Source organism: Diplotaxodon limnothrissa, linkage group LG15, assembly GCF_057381915.1.
Source record: "Diplotaxodon limnothrissa isolate DT_005_m linkage group LG15, D_limnothrissa_male_GT1.1, whole genome shotgun sequence".
Taxonomy (NCBI): Eukaryota; Metazoa; Chordata; class Actinopteri; order Cichliformes; family Cichlidae; genus Diplotaxodon; species Diplotaxodon limnothrissa.
In genome coordinates, this window is record NC_140610.1 from 36,331,084 (window position 1) to 36,354,548 (window position 23,465).

At 42.4% G+C, this 23,465-nt stretch overlaps 3 protein-coding genes across 3 annotated transcripts; 1 reads left to right on the forward strand and 2 right to left on the reverse strand.

Moving 5' to 3' along the window:
• Positions 1-1,442: 1,442 nt before the first annotated feature.
• Positions 1,443-6,263, reverse strand: LOC146617908 (mediator of RNA polymerase II transcription subunit 26). Its single transcript, XM_085372787.1, has 3 exons — positions 5,967-6,263; positions 3,128-3,202; positions 1,443-3,020 (listed from the first exon to the last, which is right to left on the reverse strand). Exons 1-3 carry the CDS (start codon positions 6,036-6,038, stop codon positions 1,443-1,445), a joined length of 1,725 nt encoding a protein of 574 aa, XP_085228913.1. The 5' UTR covers positions 6,039-6,263.
• A 2,949-nt stretch (positions 6,264-9,212) lies between these two features.
• Positions 9,213-14,617, reverse strand: smim7 (small integral membrane protein 7). Its single transcript, XM_085373116.1, has 5 exons — positions 14,555-14,617; positions 14,292-14,333; positions 14,158-14,210; positions 13,940-14,030; positions 9,213-9,556 (listed from the first exon to the last, which is right to left on the reverse strand). The coding sequence occupies exons 1-5, from the start codon at positions 14,578-14,580 to the stop codon at positions 9,541-9,543; spliced, it is 228 nt and encodes a 75-aa protein (XP_085229242.1). The 5' UTR covers positions 14,581-14,617; the 3' UTR covers positions 9,213-9,540.
• A 1,090-nt stretch (positions 14,618-15,707) lies between these two features.
• Positions 15,708-22,531, forward strand: tmem38a (transmembrane protein 38A). The gene is made up of 6 exons (XM_085372903.1): positions 15,708-15,970; positions 18,991-19,147; positions 19,412-19,596; positions 20,475-20,562; positions 21,112-21,229; positions 21,822-22,531. The coding sequence occupies exons 1-6, from the start codon at positions 15,847-15,849 to the stop codon at positions 22,026-22,028; spliced, it is 879 nt and encodes a 292-aa protein (XP_085229029.1). The 5' UTR covers positions 15,708-15,846; the 3' UTR covers positions 22,029-22,531.
• The last annotated feature ends 934 nt before the right edge of the window (positions 22,532-23,465 follow it).

Below are 23,465 nucleotides of genomic sequence, written 5' to 3' on the forward strand. Positions count from 1 at the left end.
CTGTCTTTAGGGAAAACACGGGTTTCCATAAGGCAAATAATATTTAAAGGAATGCTATTAAGTATTATCCAGCATGTCAATTTATTTCTTACTTCTTCCTGACAGTACAAGGATGCAAGCTGGTAGCACAATCTGCTCTGCCGTGCTGATTCATATTTTACAACCTTAATACACAGTAAAGGGAAAAGGCAAGCCCAAAAAATAAAAAGTACACAGTATCAGGATGTGTTATTTGAGTGTGTAAAGTACAGCATGTTGATGGATCAGTAGGTAAAGTCTGGAATGTCAATTAGTGAACTGATTCCTAACCCTATTATGACACTGCAACAGATGAGATGCCAAAGTGTTGTCAAATCACAAACCATCAATGAATCTGGCCCCTCATTTTAATGTCAGCTACACATCTGTAAAATCTTGCACTACTGTGACGTTGCCGCTTTGACAGCATTTGCCTACAGATTGATAAACGCCCGCCAAAACAGCCAAAGCCACGTTTGTGTTAGTTCCTGTGACGGTAGGTGTCTTCGAGATCACACAACACCGTAGCAGCCTCACTGTTGTTGCTTGCAAAAAAAAACAAAACAAAACAAAAAAAAAAAAAACTAACAAGATGATTCAATACAGTTTAAACATGTATGCAAATCTCAATATGTAAATAAATATACATACAGCCAAATTTCTCTATCAGCTTGTATGCAAGCCTTCTCCCCCTCTCACCACAAACAGTGGTCACATCTGGAAGTTTCACATCACATTAAAGAGCAAACAAGAAAAATATTCAAATGTTTTAAAACCGATCCGTCGGTTCAATCTGCTAGAAGTTACAACGAGAGGCAGGCGTGCAGCTGCGGGAAGCAGCAGTTTTAATTTTAAGAGCTCAAACGCTTTGTTCAAAAAGCATGAACAAACGTTCCAATGATGTATCGTGCTACTGCCTGCTGACAAAAGCAGCAACCCTGATTTAGTCGGTTAATGCATAAAAATTACATAATAACAATTAAAAAAAAAAAAAAAAACTATGAATGACTGCATGAAATGCAATAAAGTCACATTCTGTGAGGCATGTGGATAGAATAAGATAACTTAAGATGGATAAAATGCATCTGTATATTTAATCTCCTCTCCAGTATATAAACTCGTGGGTATCAGAGCCGCTCGTCTCCCTGCTTTGTAAACTCACTCTGTACACTTGTTAAACATTGACATCTAAACAGTCAAAGATGCATAGCCTTTCCCCTTCACACTGTCCTCACGTTTTGTTCAGACTTTTTCAAAATAAAACACTGATTACACCTCCTGTGCTCCAACAAACACTCGAGCAGGCAGCGTATTTACTCCAACAGCAGCATACACGGTGAAGAAGAGTCTTCACGCATCCCGGCCCGCTCTGCCGCGCAGGGAAGGCAAGGATCGACGTCTCATTTACCGACCTGACTTCAGTTTCAATCCAGGCAGACGTAGGGCAGTATGTTCAGCCTGCTCTCATCTCCGTGCGGGTCCAAGGAGATGCACTCGGTCCAGTCGTACCATTTATCCATTGTGTCATAGCAACCATTTACCCCGGACCAGTGCTGTGTGTGTAACCTGCTCAGGTCTTTGCCATTCACCTCTCTGCTGACTCCAGGGATCTCTCCAGGTGGCGAGTCTGAAACCAGCGTGTGTGTTTTCTTAGCATCTTTGCTCCGGTGCTCCTCCTTCTTCAGGAACTCTGACATGAAAAAGTGTGCACCGGGGGTGTGCGCGCCCGACGACGTCAGCACATTGCTTTGCTGGCTAAGGTACGACTGGATGATTTCGCTCCTCGACAGCTCTTTCCAGTCCGTCTGCTGGAAAGGACTGGGAGGAACTGGCGGATTTTGCTTCGGCTGTTCTGACCAGTTATTCTCAGGTTTGTGATTCGGTCTGTCCTCGCCCTCTGGGAAAGAATCCTTCTGGAAGGAGGTTTTGATCTGCCCCGTTACAGGATCGAACGTCAGCCTCCTGTCTTTTAACCTCACTGGTTTTGTTCTGTCTTCTACAGTCAGCCCTTCTAAATTAACAGAGCAATCCTTAGGTCTGTATTTCTGTCTTTTTCTTTTCCCTGTATTAAAAGAAGGACCCTCATCTTCCAGACTCTCCACGCCACTGCAGGGGGTGACAGTGGAGCCGTGGAGAGACATACTAGGAGGCAGGTGGTGAGAGTCCAAATCAGCAGACCCTGAACCGTCAGTGTGAAAACCCTGAACAGATGCGCTGAAAGGCTGAGGAGACAGTCCGAGCCCAGAGTTATCTACAGTCCCAGGTCTCACGCTGGGGGTAGGAATACTCTGTGCTTGGGGTGCAGTTTGTTTCACAACAGCTTCCTGTTTTAGAGTCTGAGGACTGTGCAAGGAACAGCGTGGGCTTCTGGGTCGACACTTTCCCCCAGAGGCAGCTTGCTCCTGTCTGGCTTGCTGCTGCAGAACTGATGCTTTTAGCAAAGAGGAAGTGCTAGGAGGCTTGCTGCATCCTGGGAAATTTGAGTGAGGTTTTACAGCATGAACAGGGATTTTATTTAGCTTGTCGTTGTCCAAAGCCTCAGGAATGTCCCTGTCCAAAGACTGATGTGCACAAATATCTGCAAAAATTTCTGTGCCGGTACCAATTCCATTGGTTTGCAGCTGCTTTGAGTTTTGGATTTTATCATTAAGAGTTGTTTTAGGTATCTTTGCTGGTAAAATCGGTCCTTCCTTCTGCTCGCCCTTGCGTTTTTTGTTGCTCGGTTTTTCCACTCTCAGGGAGCAGTTGTTGAAATCATTTCTGTTCTTCAACTCTGGGCCCGTTTTACCCGACGGTGGGTTGGTGGCTGGAGCAGAGATGCAAGGATGAGCACCGCCAATGGAAGACCACGACGCACTGGTGCCGCCTTTTGACAACACCTCAACCTTCCCTGGTTCGATTAGCTTCTGCCAGTTCCGCAGAAGCTTCTTGGCTCTCTTTGCGAGGTCCTCGTTTTTGGTTTTCTTCCGGACGTCGTTGATGAGCTTGCCCAGGCGGGTTTCCTTTAAGAGGAGATAAGATTGATGATTGTTTAACAGCGGATGAAACTTGACTGCTAAAAATCTGCATTTGATTGCTTTATTTGCTGATGGCACATGTTGTAACTTACCTCCAGTGCCTCTTTGGTGATAGGATATTTCTCCAAAAAGGAGATCACCTCCACGACGACCACCATGTTGCATATCTGCTGGAAAAGAAAGACCAATTATATACAAAAATACTGAGAGACAGGGGTGGGCGGTAAAAACGGTATATGGTAGAAACGATATAAATTTGGCCAACGGTAGAGATTTTGACTAAACCGCTCTACTGCGACAGCGCATGTTGATGGTGTCATCAAGCTGCGCCTGTTTTGGTCGAAAGCATTGCAACGGCTGCAAACAACATCATCTGCAAATTATGCCGGGCGACAGTAACAGCAAAGAGATGAAACACTTTTGAAACACTGTGCTAATGTTATGCTAATGTGGCTGTTTTGCTAGCGATCACATAGGACATCTTTATATACCAGCTAGTCCGACTTCAGTAACCCTGTAAAAGTCACTGCTGTTTAGTTTTCTGTCTTCATTTATGTTGGAAGTGATAGCAGAGCTGTATTTTTTAATTTTTTCAGAAATCTCTCAGTCAGAACATGCTATATCATGTTTAGGTGGAAGCTAGCGAGCCAACTTCCTGCTCCGTTAAATTTAATAAATTCTGTTTTCATGGATGCCTGGATGGGGTTAGTAAGCACAACCAGAATTCATACATAAGGCACACTGTCGATTTTTGAGATAATTAAAGGATTTTAAGTGTGCCTTACAGTGTGTAAAATACGTTATACAGAAGAAAATAATATATCGTGATATATATCGTTACCGCACATGCTTCAAATTATACCGTGATATGGATTTTAGGCCATATCGCTCAGCCCTACTGAGAAATCACAAAAACAGCATTAAAGGAAGACATGTCTGTATCTAGATGTTGCCACTCCACCAAACACATTCCTCAGAAGGGGAAAAAAAGAACTTATCAAAAGGTCGAGAAATCATTTGAATAAACTTTCAAATGTGCACCTGTACGTTTAGAAAACATTTACTAGTTTCGGGCTCAGTTTGTCAAAACGAGAAAGCATGCAAATGTGCCGTTTTAGTCCACCAAAATAGTAGAAAGCCCACGTATTCAGATGATTGTTGTCTTTAATCTGCAGCCACTTCTGCAATGATCAACAATGTGGTTATTGGTTAACATGTGTTGCAGCGGAGGATTTCCTTTGCAAAGCCAAAGCCCAACTCTAGCTGTAGTGTGCCTGCGATCAAACTTATGACATTAAAAAACCCCTGATCGAAAAACGTTGAGTGAGGAGTCGTTGGCAAAAATGTAACACGTAGATGCTTCTGGAATAAAATGCGTTACATCACTGTGGACCACAAGCCCTGACTTCTGATTGATGCAGTGAATCACGGTCAGGTCTGCTCTTGCGTTTGCATTACGTGTTATTTACCGCATGGTCGTCTCCCGGTGTTTTATATTTGGTGTCAGCCGATAGAAACTAATTTTCCGTCCTAGTGGAAAATTCTCTTTGTTGTGGTCAGTTTTATTTGGTGGCAAGCTTTTCTTTGTACATTCTCTCACATGCATCCAAGCAGTTTCAGCAGTCTGCCAACATTTGTGAATCTTTATACTGAACCTATGATTATTATTCTTCATACTATGGCGACGCATCTGAACAGGCCAATGGCAATAGTTGCGTCAGCCAACGTGTAGTTACATTACTTGCGAAGTGCACATCAGGTTACAGCATTGATATCCTGCTGAAGCATAAATCAGGTGTAAACTGTGTGTGGGATGCTGGGCATTTCAAGGCTTCCTGGCAGGATGTCACAGAGAGCACCCCCAGTGCATGACTGCAGGTAAGCATGTTGAAATAAGAAATTGTAAATAGGGATGTCAAACTTATTTTACATTGTGGGCCACACACAGCCCAGTTTGATCTAAAGCGGGCCAAACCAGTGAAACCTCTCTTTCTGTCAGTGTAAAGAAGTTTAGCTAAACATTTAATCCCATTTAATAAAGAAATGCTGCTGCTGCAGTAAATGAAAGGCACCTATCAGCATGTCTAAAATTACAGAAAAAGATCGTTCACCCTCCACCAGGCAACCACCTTAATTATTTTAGGTGTAGTATGAATGACAACAGGGGAGGTGCTTTATCAGTAGGACAAGCTGTAAAACTCATGAAAACACAGTTAACTCATTCACTGCCAATGGCTGGCAGTGAATGAGTTAAAAGCCCTCCTTCACATTTTCCAAAACCATCCAGTTTGGCCGGATTGGAATCTTTGCTGACCGATTCTGGCCCCTGGGCCTTATTTTGACACCCCAGGCATGTGGATAATCAGGCGTGTGTTGGACACTCAGCAGTAACACACTGGGAGTACTTAAATGACACTAAACAACAACAGCTCTGAATCCATTTGTTTGTAATGGTCGCTGGTGCTGGGTAGCTCACTGAGAAGCCATACATGTTTGTAGGTTGCTGACTAACTCGGCTTGGCTGTTTATACTGCTGTAACACACCTAAAGTAATCCCGGGGTCATCTTAGATAAAGGCGTTACAAACCTCGGAGCCCTGCTGGAGGTCTCCTCTCTGCAGAGCCTCTGTGTCTAAAGGGAACTTGCACTACATTCAGCACGTCCCCCTCTCTTGCCCTGATGAACTCTACTGTAAGTGCACACAATTGTCGCCAGCATCAACTTAACCGGGCTCTGGCATGCCTGCTTCATCACTCACTTTCGCTAACTAGACGTTAGCCAGCTAATTAGCAAGCAAATACTAAGTGTCCAGACGCTGAATGCCTCCACTCTGTCAGTTCCCCTATAGCGACTCGAGGCCACCAGCTCGACCACCATTGTCTGCTCTTCTCCACCCAGTTAATTCCGCTTAAAACCAGTGGACATACTCACATTGCTCTGGCCGTCGATGGCCTGTAGCAGCCGGTCTCTCATCACCTGCGGAGTGGCTGTAGCCGCTGTCATCGCCTGGCGGTGTCGCGGGTCGGGACGGAGACAGACAGCAGAATCCCCCGAAGAGCCGGCGATGGGAAACCCGCTGACACTCACAACTCCGACGGAAGCTCCCCCGAAGCAGCGGGCATCATGCTTTATGATGCTTCTGTCTTTGTTTCCAATCGCCACCCTCACCTGTTTGGTACCGCTAACTGCAGGAGACAGAACACCCTCTCCGGGAATCGGCTACCCCCTCGGCTGGTAGCCGCCTCCTTCTCGGCCTTCTCACCGAGCTTTTTGTGAGGCAGCAGAGCATTGTGGGAAATCTTTACGTAACCGGCTTCGACCCGCGTCAAATCCAAGTGCTCGCAGCAAGCTGTAAATTTAACAAAAAAAAGAAAGACAATAAAACCGGAAAGGTGGTCCTAAGAAATCGATTAGAGCAGCTGTCGCTAAAACAAGGATATATACATATTCTGGAAATCTATCAAATGAGTGTAAAAGAAAAAACTGTATTATTTATTACAATCATAAGAAACTGAATTCATGTCAATCCAATGAGTTGTTCATCGCCACACGGGGCTTCTCTTAGAAGTAAGGAATTATATTAATAAAACATAACATTCAACCATTTTTTCTACGCAGGAATGCAAGTAAATATCTGTATTTTGTATCTTAATGTATCGTAAAACAATAATTATATTTTAGCATTAAATACATTCTGTTAGATTAATCATGACAGAAGCATAACAAATGGAAATGACAAATACTGTTAGAGCATCTGTGTAATAAACCGTATACTAGGCGGTGGTCTAATAAATTTAAAGATAGAAAGCGAGACTATGCTGTATATAAAAGGACTCCATAGTTAAAATTTTCTTACACAAAAATAACCTTTAATAATACCAAATTCATATTTTTGTCTCGTCTGAACGTCCTCCACATCTAACTAATAAATCAAGGTGCCTTCCAGTTCACTTGAAACTGAAGCTTGATGTTGGAGCCACCTTTGATGATATCTCTTCTGTCAGGGACGGTCATCAAAATCTCACCATACAAAACAAGTCTTATTCACTAAAAAATGATTATGGAAAATACGTATGGATATTTCAACTGAAAAATACACTAAATTTAAAAAATCTTGTGCATAAACTATTTATAAATGAGAAACAGTGTATGCCACATGATGTTGCCATATAGTTGATAACCAAAAAAAACCTCCTCACCAAATCTCTTCAGTTCTCTGCTAATAGACAGGCCGAGTTTGCAGTTGATTAAATCAGCATTGTTGAGAAAGGCAAAGAACAGAAAGAGTCATGAACACACCCTTAAAAAGATTTCTTAATTTTATAAACACATGATTGCTTCAGTTTTATTCAGATTAAGGTTGATACATGTTTGTTTTGTTAAACTAAATCTTTTCCCCAAAACAGCTTAATCTCTTTAAGCTGGGATAAGCTTTGTTATAGTTATATTTTAGTATTTAAAAATGCACAACTCTCTATGTTTTCCAAAACAGATACAGTCCTATTAAAACTAACTCCACCCTTACTGCTTCCACTGGAATTAAAAAGGCAATTAGCAGCAAACTGCTGATAATCAAACACACTTGATTATCTGATCATCAGCAAATGTGAGCACCTATGTAAAAGCAGACGACTCTGGAGCATTCAGGTGTGTTAACACAATGCCAAGGAGGAATGACATAAAACCCTGATTGTTGCTGGCTGTGTCAAGCCTGCTCAGAGGCGATAACAACCACTTGTCTTCTCACACGTCTGGTAAGTTACTTGTGGATTAGAAGAGAATCTCACCAACTGTTTGAGTCACTAGAAGTACACAGAGACGATGGATTCTTTGGGTAGTAATTTTCTATTTCACCTAAGATGAAGAGCTGCTGCATGAGGAGAGTTTGCTGGTTGTTGGTCACCATAACATCTCCAGAAACTGGATTTCTAGCCTGGATAAATATCTCTTCAGACATGCTGCAGCATGACACTGAGACATGTTATGGTTTAAGATGTTTTGAGTTTTGTGACATGGTTGTTATCCTGCTGGATGGGCACGGTCAGCAACAATACTCAGGTAGGCTGTAGGCTGTGGCATTTTAATGATGTTCAGCAGGTACTACGGGGTCCAAAGTGGCAAAAAATGTCCCCCCACACCATCAAACCACATCTAATCTGAACTATTCATACAAGGCAGAATGGGTCTGTGCTTTCATGTTGTTTATGCCAAATTCTGAGCCCACAGCTTGGATGTTGCAGCAGAACTTAAAACTCATCAGACCAGGCAACACTTTTATAATTTTCTATTGTTTAAATTTGATTTGGTGAGCTGCTGTGAACTGTAGCCTCAGTTTCCTATTACTGGCTGACAGGAGTGTGGTCTTGTGTTCCTGTAGCCCATCTGCTTCAAGGTTTGATGTGTGTTCAGGGATGCTCTTCTGTATATCTTGGTTGTAACGACAGATTTTTTGCGCTGCATTGATTGCATTATGTTTCTGCAATGTGACTGGCTGCTTTAACAAGCCTCTTAGTTGTGTCTAATGAAGCTGCCAGTGAATGAATATTATGCTGCTCTGTTTTGTAGCTGAAACCCAGATGCCTGGAAGCATCGAGTCCACAGGCCCACTCCAGATGTCGTGCAGAATCGCACATTAACATGTTAGCAGCAGGTTTCAAGGGGCCTCCATGAGTCTGACTTGTATTTCCCATACCCCTTACAGATGCTCAAACTGAGATATGGGCGGGGTTGAAGGCCAGGACAAGACCTTGAACTCTTTATCTGTGTTAAACTACTCATGAACAAATTCTGCAGTGCGACAGGGCACATGATCCTGCTGAGAGAGGCCGCTGCAATCAGAGAATACTGTTGACTGGATGCAGGTGGTCTGGAACAATGTTTAGGCAGGTGCAGCATGTTAAAGTAACCCACATGTACACCAAGACCCGAGGCTTCCCAGAATATAGCCCAGAAAATCACATTGCCTTTTTTGACTTGCCTTCTTTCAAAAGACAGAACATATTTGATAATAAAACTTTATTTTTTATTAAGAATAAGGTCACATTTACAGTGAATATATATTTAATTACAGCACATGTGCTGCTGAATAAAGAAAATAGCACAATTTCCCCCCCTAAGAAGTTGAAAACAAACACATAAGTGAGTAAAATAATCCTATTTATAACTCACAAATCAGATTCAGATTTTTCTGTGGAATCTGGATGAACTGAGCCTGTGCAGGAAAAAGGAATAAAATGATGTTTCTGGTGTTTCTTTACCACTAACTACAAAACCACAAGTTTCCAGCAAAGGTGTTATAGTTAAAGAAAGATCAATAAAAATGTAACAAGAGAAGAATAAATACAGCCATTCATAAATTCCTGTACAGCACAAAGGGTTGTAAACCAAAAGGAGTATAATTACTAGTAAAAGGGTCAAAGAAAGAGAAAAAGGACATTAAGGAGAAGCTGACAGCATCCATCTGGAAAGGGAAGCATCTTGGAGGAAGTCCACTGGCCACACACGATCATGATCCAAACAATCTGTGCAGATTGAAGACATTTGGCTAGTTAGAACAGCAGCACACTTCTGCTAATTTCAGGAGAAGCAGCGCACATCTAAAGGGCATAAAAACGTTTGATTTACACACACACACACACAAAAAAGACAGGACAGCACAATCATCAAGCACTTTATAGGTTTAACCTCAGTAATGCTGAGTTGGGACTTCATTCACTCTCAGATGGACTCATGGATTATACAAGTTGTAACAAAAGGACTCCTGGTCCATGTCTACATGATTGCATCACATATTCTGTGTTGATTTATCAGCTGTGCAATCATGGTGTTATCCTCCTGATTGACCACATCCTAAAGGTGCACCACTGGATTTAGATCTGGGGATTGGGGAACCCATCATCAGGTTTATGAAAGCATTTTGAGGCAATTTGTTTGGTATGTTGGCACATAAGAAAACCGTGGTAATAACAAAGTTAGACGTGGTCATCAGAGATCCCCAGAAACACTGACTGATATAAACAAGTGTCTGAAGTGTTCTCAGATTGGGTCCACGGCTTCATCCTTTAAACGCCAAATTCAAGTTTCTTCACACCAAGCTTTGGTTGTTCAGTGTTTGTCCAGACTGCAGACTCAGACTAATAATGTGAATTGTAAGAAGTTTCTTCTGCTCCCAGTTGTAAAGAATTGGCTTCTGGATTACTTTACCCCCCTTCAAAGCAGTAAGACTTCATTGGCAGCAACAGTCACATTTTTTTCTTGTTATAATGTTTAACTTGAAAAACATGTGAAGGTGCTGACTCATGTCTGCAGCTTACTGCTACCCCACAACCGTATTTTACCTTTAAAAGCAAACATGGCGTAATCCTTAAATATCCTCCCCAAATATAATGCATTTATATGTGTCAGTGAAAACTAATACAGTATCCCAGAAAGTTGAATTTGTTCACATGGACTTGCATTTTCAGAAGGAGAAACGTTCTCAGTAATTCAGGTCACAGTAGTCTTAACTGGTTGAAAAACAAGGCAACCAGACTTTAAGTTTGTGAAGATGTTACACCTCTCATCCAAGAGGGTTCTTCATTTCTAAAAACAAAAGGTTAAGACCTAATTATATAATCTATGCATGGCACACCATAGAAGAGTCAACTCAACAGGACAGGACTCAGCTGTAAATCTATACCGAAAGAACAAAGGTCACTCTATCCTCTGATTGGCATCGAGGATGCCAATGTTCACACTTTGGACAAAGAAGACAACTGGTACACATCCTGGACAGGGAGGAACGTTAGTTTGAGCACATTCCCTATTCACCCATTTACGTGAATAGGGAAAGACCATCTCTGAATTGAGGAGGTGGCCTATCTTTCGCCATCTTACAATGCACACACTGGTGATGGAAAGCTACATTGTAGCCACAGCCACCCTGGGGCGCACTGACAGAGGCGAGGCTGCCGGACACTGGCGCCACCGGGCACTCTGACCACCACCAGTAGTCAACGGGTGAAGTGTCTTGCCCAAGGACACAACGGCAATGCTAACTAATGGCAATGCCAAGGACACAACGACCGAGACTGTCCAAGCTGGGGCTCGAACCAGCAACCTTCTGATTAAAAGGCGAACTCCCAACTCTTGAGCCACGATCGCCCCCACGATCGTGATGAAGAAACAGACCTTCCAGTCCATTGTTCCTTCTGTGGGCTGGCTTCAGTCATTATGCAAATGTACTGTTTATATGATTGGGGAATCCTGCAGTCAGCTGAGAAGTCACTTGGATGAGTAACGAAACGTTTCTCCCACTGAAAACGCTACGTCCAGATGAACAGAAACAACTTTTGGAGAGGCCATGCATGTCCACTGTGAACGACCATCACTTAACAGAGGTGGTGACAATGACAGCAGCTATCAGCCACCTACAATTCAGTTTTGATTATCCTTCCCAGGTGCATCTCCGCCCGTTCACACCTCGTCTCAGTTGACCTCAATAGCTTCCATGGTAGGGCAGGGCAGGGTGTCACAGTGGTTCCACTCAGCCTTTTTTTTTCCTCAAACCTTGTGATGTGATGACGCACATGATCAATAGTGTCAACGGCCATCTCCTAAGGGACAATCTAGGGGTTTAAATATCTGCGACTCCTCCACCTTTTGTTTTTAGAACTGAAGTGCCCTCTTGACTGAGAGGGGAAAAGTCTTGACGAACTTCAGCTGCCTTCTTTTGTTAAGCTTTTAGGAGTAGCACCATTGCCTAACAATAGCTCACGAGGTCAGTTTCATGATCATTGCATGATCATATGCAAATTGTCATGACCGTTGATTAATGGCCAGAGAGTTGGGAAGTAGCTGCAACACACTATTAGAGCTACAGCACTGGTAAAATGCTGTAGCTGTAACAGTAACAGCTCCAGAGTGGTGAAAGATGTACCCCTGGGCCTCCTCCTGGATTCAGAGATGGTCTCTACCTTTCCATGTAAAGGTTTTTGCTTAGGTAGTGACTGTCCTTCTCCCCTGAATTGCCTGCAGCTATTTTTAGGCGCCTTCCCAGCTTTGACAAATGTCCAGCTGGGACAACCACATTCCCTCAGGGCCATTTTTCATACGATGACCTTCAGCTTCCCAAGCCGGTCTGTGTGGTGATGGTGTTCGCTCTGTGTTGTAGTGTCCTGATGACACCCAGTTTGTGTTTTAATGGAGAACGAGAGTCAAGAATGAAATACTGATCCGTGTGCATTGATTTAAAGTACACGTCGACTTTTAAATGTCCCCAATTACTAATGGCAATTTGACAGTCTAAGAAAGCTAGCCTGCCATTTTTCATTTCCTCCCTGGTGAACTTGATAATGTGAGAAATGCTTTGTGGTACATCGTGAAATTTGATTTTTCACCCACGTATAATCCACATACCTGAACCAATTGCTCAACAGTGTTCCAGGATACAATAACAGAGCCCTTTATTTCTCCACTTTGTTCTTTTGGCTACAAATTAGCCAAAGTCGGTGAAACTGGGGATTTCACTGCAGACCCGTGTTTCTGCTTCTATGTGAAATATGTGGAATGAGAACAGAGTTCCAAGAGCAGACACTTTGGCTTGGTGCTTAGAGTTCTTCCTGTTACTGAGAAAATGTACTGTTTACAAAGTTCAGAAAGAGTGAAAAAAATTACTTTGATGAGCAACTAAACTATTTGTCCCACTAAAAAAAAAGCAACGTCCAGATGAACGAAATGAACTTTCTGGGATTTTTTTTTGATGTGTGAAATGTCAAAAAACCACAATTAACAAAAAAAAAAAAAAAAAAAAAAATCTAATCCCACAAGAAGACCAAACTCAAAACTTCGGACTTTTTTGTCGTGGCAACCATTACTGTCACTGGTCTAGGTTTCTGGCAACAATTGGAATCTGTGTCACAAAGAAAGCTTATGTGGCTCAACATCAGTCTTCAGCACGTTCTCATATTTGGAGCACAACATATGAAACAAATATCTATGCATCTTCCTATGCTTATCCAAGTCGGTGCCCAATTCAGCAGCTGGAGCCTATCCCAGCTGTCATAAGGTTGGCAGGGTACAGGGAAAGGTTGCTAATCTATTGCAAGGCTAACACTGAGAGACAGACATTCACACTGGTGTTCACCTTTTAGGCCGATTTAGAGTCACCAATTCACCAAACCCATGCATGTCTTTGTGCAGCTATGGTGGTGGTTGTCTATCAACAACTAAGCTGTAGTGCCTCTTCACCTCACTGTACAATACCTTGTGCAATACTTTTTTGTAAATAGTCAACAGTGCAATAGACTCAATACTTGAAATGTGCAATTCACTTGTATTTTTTATTCCTATTTATTCTATTTATCCCCTTTGTATATTTTATTTATATTTGTCTCTGTATTTATATATGTGTGTGTGTGTGTGTGTGTGTGTGTGTGTGTATGTATGTATGTATGTATGTGTATATATATATATATATATATATATATAACAATTCTGTAACTGTAACTTCGGTCGTTGCTGTGCTTTTTGGAAGTCGAATTTCCCAGAGGAACCCACCCGAGGGATTAATAAAGTTCTATCTTATCTTATCTTATCTTATTTTATCTTATCTTATCTTATCTTATCACATGAGTAAGATACTGAATCGCGAGCTGCTAACGATGTGAGAGTGTCAGAATTTTAGAAAGCCTTTAGTCGTAGATAAAAGTATAAGTATAAAAAAGTATAACTGAAGTACACAGTGAGAACCCATGCAAGCATGGAGAGAACGTGCAAACTCTACGTTCTCCACGATTTGAACCATCATGCTCCCTATGAAACAAACACTAGGATAAAAATAGCTAAAGCCCACAGCACAAGTAATTGAGTGCCTCTCAGTAAACTGCATCTGGTCCATCAGCATCGACTGACACAGTCTTACTCACAGGATCATGCAGAACATGATGAAGATGTTCCACAATGCGATGAAGATCCGGAAGTACCGCAGGCTGAGCAGAAACTCTCTGATGTTGTCCCCTGAGAGATAGACTGTGAATGTTTGTGGCAATACTACTCACTCTCTCTCTCGCTCTCTCTCTCTCACACTCACACACACACACACACACACACACACACACACACACACACACACACACACACACACCTGTTGTTGGTGATCCAGAGTCATCTCCAAATCCCTGCGACTCCTTCCTTTTGCTGAAAAAAAGACACCCACAGTTAACCTTCAACATTCTGCTAACACACAAACCTAAACTAATGACTGAGTACAATACTCACAGCTTGAAGTTCAGCACAGCCCCTGCGTTCACCAGTAAAGTCCTGCAGAGCACAAACACGGAGAGTTTGGTTGTCAGCTCAGCAGCGTATTAGCTGCTGAGCTGGCATTAGCACCAAGCTAGTTAGCTTGTCATTTTACGCCACACACGGCTGACTGACTAACACAAAATTACACAGCGACACATAAAGACACATAGAGAACTTATTATCTCAATACAAGATGTGATTCCGTGTGACATCTGCCACACGACTCGATAAATTACCCGAATATCAACAGATCCCCGATCATCTTGATCAAATCACATCAGAAGCGCCTCACTTCCGCGTTCGGCACGTAATCAGAAATGTGACCAATACAAATCCGGTATCCAGAGAAATACGAAGTGTTGTTATTCCCCGGGTTTAGACTGTAAGGTGCAACCTTACCAAACACTGATCGTCTGCCAAAATTGATTTTCAATGTTTTAGTGTATTTTTATGTGTAATGTCTTATGTGTAAATAGACTTTGGTGAACAGGATTTATAAAGAGGTTATAAAGAGATTTATAAGCACTCAAGCACTTTAAAAACGACCACGCACAGTTAGCCAATTAAAATATGTTTATAGAACTGTTGTTGTATTTGTTGAAAATTTTCTGCTGCCCTCTACCTCAGATCTCTCTTTAAAAAGACATTTTTGACGTAATTGTGACCTTTTATCTGGGCAAGTAAGAGATATATAAAAGCCACTTTGCCAAAAACTGATTGCAGCTTCTATTGTGACAGGTATGTGTGTTATTGTTTTTTCTGTCCCTTCCTAGTGGGATAAATAATTTCTTTGGTAGCTCTCGAACTTCGTAGGTTCTTTTGGGTGTTTTTGTTTTGGTGAAAGGAGCTTTTTTTCGTATGTCTTTGGCTCCCCTTTTTGGAGAGAGTAAGCACTACATCCATTATCGTGTGAATTTAAAGCAAATACAGAGAATAGTAAATTAAAAACCATTAAAAAAATACATACTTGAAATCTTGATTTACTTATTAGTGTTATTACGTTTACCTCGACATCTCTGCACTCCCGATGAGTGTGAACAATGTTGGGATTAATTAAAGCATCATCTGGCCGTGAGTCAGAACGGCTCCAGGATCAGATCAGGATTGTGGGTGTTTTCATGAACGAGTGAATAAATATTTGTTGATATGAAGCCTTGACGCTTTATTTTTATATATTTATTTTCCCTCCTGCTGTGTCTCAGAGCTGCAGTAAACCCCCAGCAGCGTCTTATGGCTCGCCTGAGCGACGATCTCGATGAAGACAGCAGAGCGAGCCTTTTGTTTTTCAGCTGAAGCGCCTGAAAGGTCGCCTGAAAAAGCGGAGCAGCTGGCACTGAGCGCAGATGACGATGACGATATGCAGAGGCCGTGGAGATGAGTGGTATTAATAGGAGGGCTTGAGTGTCACAGGCTTTCACAGTCGAGACCAGGGGGGCTTTCTGTGGCGGACAGTCGGCGGAGCGGGTTTTGGGGGGTCTTCCAGACTGCGCAGTCGGAATAAAACAGAAACGCAGCTCAGACTGGCAACATGGACGTGCTGGCAGTTCTTAATTTGGGCGATATTGCCCAAGCTTTCTCCAAAATGGGAATGTTTCCTGTGTTTGATCTGGCTTACTACATCGTGTCCATCCTCTACCTCAAATATGAGCCAGGTGAGTGTGCTTGACACTTTTCTGCTTATTATTCATGTCATAAGTATGTTAGAATATAAGTCTGCGTGCTGTTTGTGCAACAGTCCACAGGCTGTTAAGTAAAATATATCCAGAATAGTACGTTTTATACACCTGTGACTGGAATTTAACCAGGAAGTAACGAATGAGGCGAGAAAGTCTATGACTTGCATGATGTGTAATTTCATTGTGAACAGAAGGCTTTATTTGTATTACATTTAGCTCACACTTTGCCTAAATACCCTTACAAGGACTTTCTCTTGCAGTTATCCGTATAGTCCTTATAAAGAATGACCTGTTACATAAACTCCAGCAGCAGCTCTGCTTTGCTTTATGTGAGGGAATGTGTGTTGCTGCAGCAGCCTGACCTCCTTTAGGAAATCACTGGAGTAGATTAAACCCCCCAGCTTTGGTTAAAGCCCATTTTTTCCATTAAGATTTAACTACTTTGAGTAACAGAGCCCGAGGAGGATGAAACCTGAGGCCTGTGCATACCAGTGACTTAAGCAATAAATAGAAGGGCCTGAAATAGACGGTCAGTAGGACCTCCAGAGCCAACTCCCCCGCCACCTTTGCTGCACACTTGTCCCTGGGAATGTGTGCGTGTATTCTTTGAAATAACACATTCGCCTCTCCACAGAGTAAAACACGCACTGTGATATTGATATGATGGTTTGGTCTTGTTGGCAGGTTTCATCCTTGATGAAAGGAGCACAAAATGCATCTCACCCTCATAATAAGTTTAAAAAGAAGCCCGCCATGCCCATCGAGCCCATTTAAAACTGTTTGCACAGCATGATCAGAACAAACGCATCATCTCTCACATTTTCCTCAGCTGGAGGAGTCACTCGTCACATAAGCACAGCTGTAGGCCACTTGGAAGCCTGTTTTAGACTAACAACTTGGATAAAGTTAATCGATATAAATGTTTTTATCAAGTTTAGTGAAGTCAGCATGTTGTTAAAAGTCTGTTGTTGGGGGACCAAAGTTTTATATGTATGCTGTATAAGGTAGATCAGGGAATCTCCCAGCTGGCTCAGGGTCAAGATGTACTGGCCAAAAGACTGCAATGTGTGGAGTAAACGAACATACTGCAAAAACGTAAAAGGCAGCCAAAGCAGAGGGACTGCAGTTTGTGTGTATTTTAAAGTTAGAAAGTACCAGCCAGCACGAATCAGGCCGACTTCAACTGTAAAGCTTGCCTTATTTTCATGCATGCAATTTCACAGTCAAATGAGTCCTGCTGTGGCTCCCACAATATCACATTTATCCTGCACACGTCTGTGCCTAAAATTGCACCAGAACTTTGAGCTTTTTTCTTTTTTCGGTTTATGTGACAGGAGAAAGGAGAGAGAAGTGTAGGGTCAAAGGTCATGAGTGGCCTGTCAAAGTTGCATACAGGAGAGGCCAGTGAGCAGGATGTATTTATAGGGCAGTATTTCTCAGGATCAGGTTGCCTTCAAATTGAGGAACGGTTGAACCGCTACACCCCCACCCACCTGTTGGTGGAGATTTGCACTCTCATCTCGACTTACTGTAACAATGCTGTAACGCCGTCGAGGCTCTGTCCCGCACGAAATGTGCGTACAGTCTCAAAACTGACATGTAACCTTTTGTGTGGTCACACGTTTGCAATTTTTCCACTTTTGTATTTCTTACTTATAGCTGCATCTGTTTTCTTGTTGCACCTCCTGCATGCATGCCATGTCTAACTTCCTTTTCTTCTTTGAAATCATTTGGGCACCTAGTTTTGCTTTTGTCCCGTTGCTTCACCAGCTTCATCAGCTGTAGCACAACATGAAGCAGAAACATTTTTAGCTGCAGCGTCCTGAACACTGGACACTGATTTAGAAAATGTGGAAAACTTATGACGGTGTCAGTTCGCAGAGTTTTAAAGTTTAATTGGCGCCTGCCTTGCTGTTACTCACATGGATACAACACGTGAGTCCACAACATGACTGTTTGTCATGCAGGCTTTCTTTGTAGCATCTTTTAAGATATATGCATCCAGTATATTACAAAGAGCCGCTCTAGTCTGTATCCTTAAGCAAAGCAGCCATATGTCAACTCAAAAGTGACTGTAGTTATCCTGAGTCAACACTGACTGATGATAAAGATGTGTACTATCAGGGCGTGACCTGGAATGATAAACTGGGTGTGCACAAAGATACAGCACACACGGGATCCACTGATATTAGCATTTGCAGGCTGCTGGTAACAGTTAGGTCTGCAGGAGCTGGCAGAAATGATCAAAGATTAATATAGTTAATAAGTTAACATTCTGCCCAAAGTGCTGACTTTAATTAATTTAATTATATGCACATTTTACATAAGGAATCAGGAATCTGCTCACATGACATTTATTTGACTGGTATGCATTCGGTTTATACTAAGCACATTTTCCTCTGTTTGAATAAATAAACCTTTGATTTTATACCTTTCAGTGGTGTTTTACTCAAAGTTATTGTTTCATATTGACTGAGTGTTTTAGAGGAGCAGGGGGTGGTCCAACACAGCCTCCACGTTTTTCTCACTTGACAATTATAACAAGTATTATTGTCAAGGACTTTTTGCAAAGCATTTAATAGATCAATCAACATCATTTTATTACATTTACAAACAGATAAAAAAGGATAAATAATGACTGTATTTTTTTTTTACCACCACCAGGAGTCGCCAAAGTTGAATAACTTTCCTCTTTTTCTAAAGAAAACTATTGACTTCCAATCAAATATATAAACTGTTTGTAGATAAATCACCTGACTGATCCTATAGTTACTTTAGTTGGTGAGTTGCTTAAGTTTGGAGGATTTTGTTAAGTTTTTCTGTTTGTATAATCTTGGAGAAAACAGAAGAATGCGCAGCATCTGACTCTTTAATAAAAGCACAGAACACATCATCATCATCATCAGCTTCATGCGCACACTGAGAGCACTCATTGACCAGCTGCTGTGATGTTTGGATCTTCACACCCTTCTGACAGCTCGTCCTCTGTGTTGCAGGCTCGGTGGAAGTTTCTCGCAGGAGTCCCGTGGCCTCCTGGCTCTGCGCCATGCTCTACTGCTTTGGTAGTTACATCCTGGCAGACATCATGCTTGGAAGCAGCCCCGTCGACTATTTCCAGCACAACAGCCACATCCTGCTGGCCTCAGCTGTCTGGTGAGAAAACCCCCAGAACCAGTTTGCTCATCACTCGTGTTTTTATTTAACTTTCAAGATGACATTTATGATACAAAGATCTGTCTCTTCCATTAGACATCAAGGATAATGAGTTGCAGCGTGGTCAGGAAACCAAACGCACACAATGGATTTATCCATTTATTTTATTCACAGGGAGGAGATTTATATGTAACAGGAATAAAAAAGTAATGTTTTATGTTTGTTGAGGAATAAACTCACAAAGGTTGTCAATCTCAATTGCAGGTACCTCCTCTTTTACTGCCCGCTGAACCTCTTCTACAAATGTGTGAGTTTCTTGCCCATCAAGCTGGTGTTGGTCGCCCTGAAGGAAGTTGTGCGCACTCGTAAGATCGCCGCAGGGGTTCACCACGCCCACCACGCCTACCACCACGGCTTCTTCATCATGGTGATCGTTGGATATGTCAAAGGTCGGTGTGACTGGGCTTTTGGTGCGTGTATAGTCCCTAAATCACCAATGTTTACATTGTGATGGAAAAGTGATTATGCTTGTGAGGAACAAACTAGTCTGTAAGTGAGTCGTGGCAACTGCCAACTCTTTGGTACTAATTTAGTGACGCATACATAGATACACATACTCGATGCATCTACAGTCTTTGTTACTGTGGCTGTTGGATCATCAGTCGCATGATTTAAACATGCATTAGTTGTACTTGTGCTTGCCTCTGTGGATGGATTACCACCAAGGCAACTGTGCCTTGAAAACTCCAGGCTCAAGTGGTTTTCACTAATGTGATAAATAATTCACTCAGGAGTAAATGTCCAGTGTAACAGGATCATAGCTAGGGTTGTGTTTTGTGGTTAACCATAATGTGGGCCATGCTTTCCGAGCCAACCTTTGGATCCTGTGTGGAAACAGAGATTTATTATGTGTTTAAAAAGGGTCAGGAAACTATTTTAGTAGATAAACTGTGCACAGTCTGAAGAAGAGGTTCCAGCAACTCCTTTTTTTTTTGTATTTTTTGTAATATCCAATCACAGCTGCCCAACAGCTAGAAAAGCTGCGTATCAAATGTTAGGTGTGGGTTCATTCTGGTCTAACTTCTTTTCCAGACATGAACCTGCCAAAGAAAGAAAGAAGCAAAGCCTGACAGATGCGGTTGTGCAAAATGTTAAACCGCATTTCTACTTTGGCTCTTTATCATGAAAGCCTCCTGTCCCAGTTACAATAAGGAGGCCCTGCAGGTGTCCTTGTTGAAAATGGGCGTAAGAAGCTGAAGTCAGATAAGAGCAGTGACTCACAACATAGACTTTTTTTAAATCCTCCTTTCTATTTTTATCCTCACAGGATCTGGAGTGGCTCTCATGTCCAATTTTGAGCAGCTGCTGCGTGGTGTGTGGAGACCCGAGACCAACGAGATCCTCAACATGTCATTGTAAGTCTGGGGGGGAAATACAATGATCAGTGTCTCCTCAAACACAAAACCTAAAGCTGAACTGCACATAACGCTGAGTTTGCTAAAGTCATTCGTGTGGCGCTCTAAACATGTTCTGACTTCTGGTGCCCTCTGGTGGTGGGACCTAAAAAGGACACTCTAAACACCATGGTTCCATGGTGAGTGGGTAACCTGTTTGCTTTACATGTGAAATACCCCCCACTTTAGACACAAACTGAGACTTAGGAGTCACAAGGTAGTGTAGTCCTAGTGACTTCCCCAAGCCTGAATGAAAATGCAGTCAGGGCGTAAAACCTGTGCCAAATCAAAAATGTGCTCCAATCTGCTGAGGTGACCCCTCGTGAAATAACGTAACAGCAGAAAGCACCCACTTACAGTGTCAAATAAGAGTTGAATTCAAATTAAATAGCAGGCTTTGCGCCAGCCTCCACTCCAGCCCTTTCTGCTCTCTGTTTTTGCTGCCAGCGTTCGTTTTACCACCAGTTTGTGTTTTTGTTTTTTTTTGTTTTTTTGTTTTTCTCTCTACAGCCCAACCAAAGCCAGCCTCTACGGTGCCATCCTCTTCACCATGCAGGAGGCCCACTGGCTGCCAGTGTCCAAGAGCACCCTTATCCTCATCTTCACCCTCTTCATGGCCACAAGCAAGGTACGATCAGCAATTCAATGACTGAACTCAGAACCATCCACCTCTGTGAACACATCTGCACTGTGTCAAAACACTCTCTTTTGCTTCGTTGGACTGATGAAACATGTTTTGTACTACACAAATCAGGGTTTATGGGAAATACACAACTAACCTGTTGGTTTTAATGTGAAATACATAAGTGTTATTATCACAGGAGATCTTTTACCTGTAACATCAAGTGTATCACATTTGAAACACTTAACCTTTGGCACACTTAATCAGTGTGATAAATTGCGCAATACATTTTTAACCAGCCAAAGTAAAACAAATTAAATGTAAAATTAACATTTTTTCGTATTATGTGGTTAGTTTTTTCCGTTGGAACTTTTCACTTAATAATTCTGAAACATAAAACTCTAAGGCTGCTTTATTGCTGAACTTAAAGAAACAAATTAACACCAACTAGGCACAATGAAGGAACACAAAGCAAGAGGGAGAACCCGACAAAGAACAGAAGCAAACTGAGGGTTTAAATAAACAACATAGATTACTGAAGAGCGGAAACACCGGGGGAACACTGAACAGAATTTATCAGACTGTTCTCTCCTCTCAGGTGGTGATGACCGCCCGGCACTCTCACGGCTCCCCCTTTGCTCTCATTGAGTCCTGGATCTGCCACCTGCTGTTCGGCTCTCCTCTGGCTGGTGGTGAGGAGGACCACCATCATCCTCCTCCTGCAGGTGCTCCATCTTCACCTCTCAAGACCAAGGAGGATCTGAGCGAAGGTGCTCGCAAGAGGAAGGTCAAGAAAGCTGAGTAGAGCGCCGTGCTGCACTGCCGAAACGATCGGACTTCCCATTCCTTTCTAAGACGAGGGGCAGTTTGATGATGTTTGATGTTTTGCCAAGTGAGAGCCTTTCTATTAGAGCAACATGGTGCTTTCGACATTTGACATCACCCGAGGACTCTGTAAATACCACAGCAAAAGCTTCACACCCAACCTGGACCTTTGAAACCTATTTATTTATGTGTCTGTGAACATCTGCATCCGTGCAACACTGTGTGGCGATCCACGGTCAGGGGCTGCAGCGTGCCCTTAGGACAGCTTTCGTTCCTCATCAGTAGTTGTTACCAGGAGCAAGTGGTTTTTATTTAGTTCACCAATTCTTATTTTCATGAAGGAAACAGCAGAAAATGTTAATTAATTTGACTCTTAATCTGAAATTCTAATGTGAATAAAGCATTATGTGAAAGAACACGGATGATTTTTACACTGAAATGAAAGCAAATTAATATCTTTCAATAAAATCAGGAGAAACATGGTGTCTGTTTCGTGTCTGTGCCATTCGTATCCTCTTAATGCACAAGTGGATCTGCATGTTCTGACTCTAATAATGACCATGAAATCCATCTATCTTATCCAGGTCTGGTGGCAGGTGGAGACACCATCACATCACACACTAAACCATAACTGTAACCCAAACTGTAGCCCAGTAACCCTAACCTTAACCACAATCACAACCTAACCCCAAACCCTAACCAGTCCCTTTTTGTATTTTTTTCCTAAATGGCCATCAGCAGGATTTTTTTTCCAAGTTGTAAAGCTACAACAAAATAACAATGAACTTGGTCAGATGCAATGTTGATCCACAAACAACACAAGGACATCAGCTGTATCATCCTGGGTCTATCACAGGTCCTCCGCTTGGAAGGACACACCCAGATCATCCTGGAGACATCCTAGGTGTTCAGGTAATCCCTCTGAAAAAAAGAAAACCAAAGGACCAGGGTTACTGGGATTGATCCCAGAGCCAGGCCCGTGGAGGGAGCCTGAAGGAGAGTCTCTGGTAGAAGAGGCCTCAGCCCATGTGGCCTGCCCTGGGGGTCTGATCCCTGGCTGTTGAAGCTAGCTTGAGGGACAAAATGTACTTCAGTTTATTTAATGGGACATGAAACTAACGACTGAGCCCATAAAACTGTCCATGAAGTGTTTACTGAGGTCAGACAGCAAGGGTTTTAGATGCAGATATATTTTACTGCCAGCAGGTGAGGCACTTAGACATCGGCTTCACTTTTCTGGAAGCTACATCCATCTTTTTACCCGGTCTTTAGGAGGTAACAAGAAGCATTTTAGGCTTTCGATGTTACATATGTAAGGATGTGACACAGTCAGGCTTCAAGTAAACTGTCCTCAGCATATATTTTGAAATAACACAGTATACAATGAAATTGTCTTTTTACTATGAAAGGGAATTTC

Bases quoted from the DNA above. Each gene is read 5' to 3' on its own strand.
- LOC146617908 (XM_085372787.1), bottom strand. From the start codon at position 6,038: ATGACAGCGGCTACAGCCACTCCGCAGGTGATGAGAGACCGGCTGCTA. The intron at 3,203-5,966 runs GTGAGTATGTCC...CTTTTCCAGCAG, and splicing joins CCATCGACGGCCAGAGCAAT to ATATGCAACATGGTGGTCGT. The intron at 3,021-3,127 runs GTAAGTTACAAC...CTCCTCTTAAAG, and splicing joins TCACCAAAGAGGCACTGGAG to GAAACCCGCCTGGGCAAGCT.
- smim7 (XM_085373116.1), bottom strand. From the start codon at position 14,580: ATGATCGGGGATCTGTTGATATTCGG. The intron at 14,211-14,291 runs GTGAGTATTGTA...TCTTTTTTTCAG, and splicing joins GCTGTGCTGAACTTCAAGCT to CAAAAGGAAGGAGTCGCAGG. The intron at 14,031-14,157 runs GTGTGTGTGTGT...TCTATCTCTCAG, and splicing joins CTCTGGATCACCAACAACAG to GGGACAACATCAGAGAGTTT.
- tmem38a (XM_085372903.1), top strand. From the start codon at position 15,847: ATGGACGTGCTGGCAGTTCTTAATTTGGGCGATATTGCCCAAGCTTTC. The intron at 19,597-20,474 runs GTCGGTGTGACT...TTATCCTCACAG, and splicing joins GATCGTTGGATATGTCAAAG to GATCTGGAGTGGCTCTCATG. The intron at 21,230-21,821 runs GTACGATCAGCA...CTCTCCTCTCAG, and splicing joins TCTTCATGGCCACAAGCAAG to GTGGTGATGACCGCCCGGCA.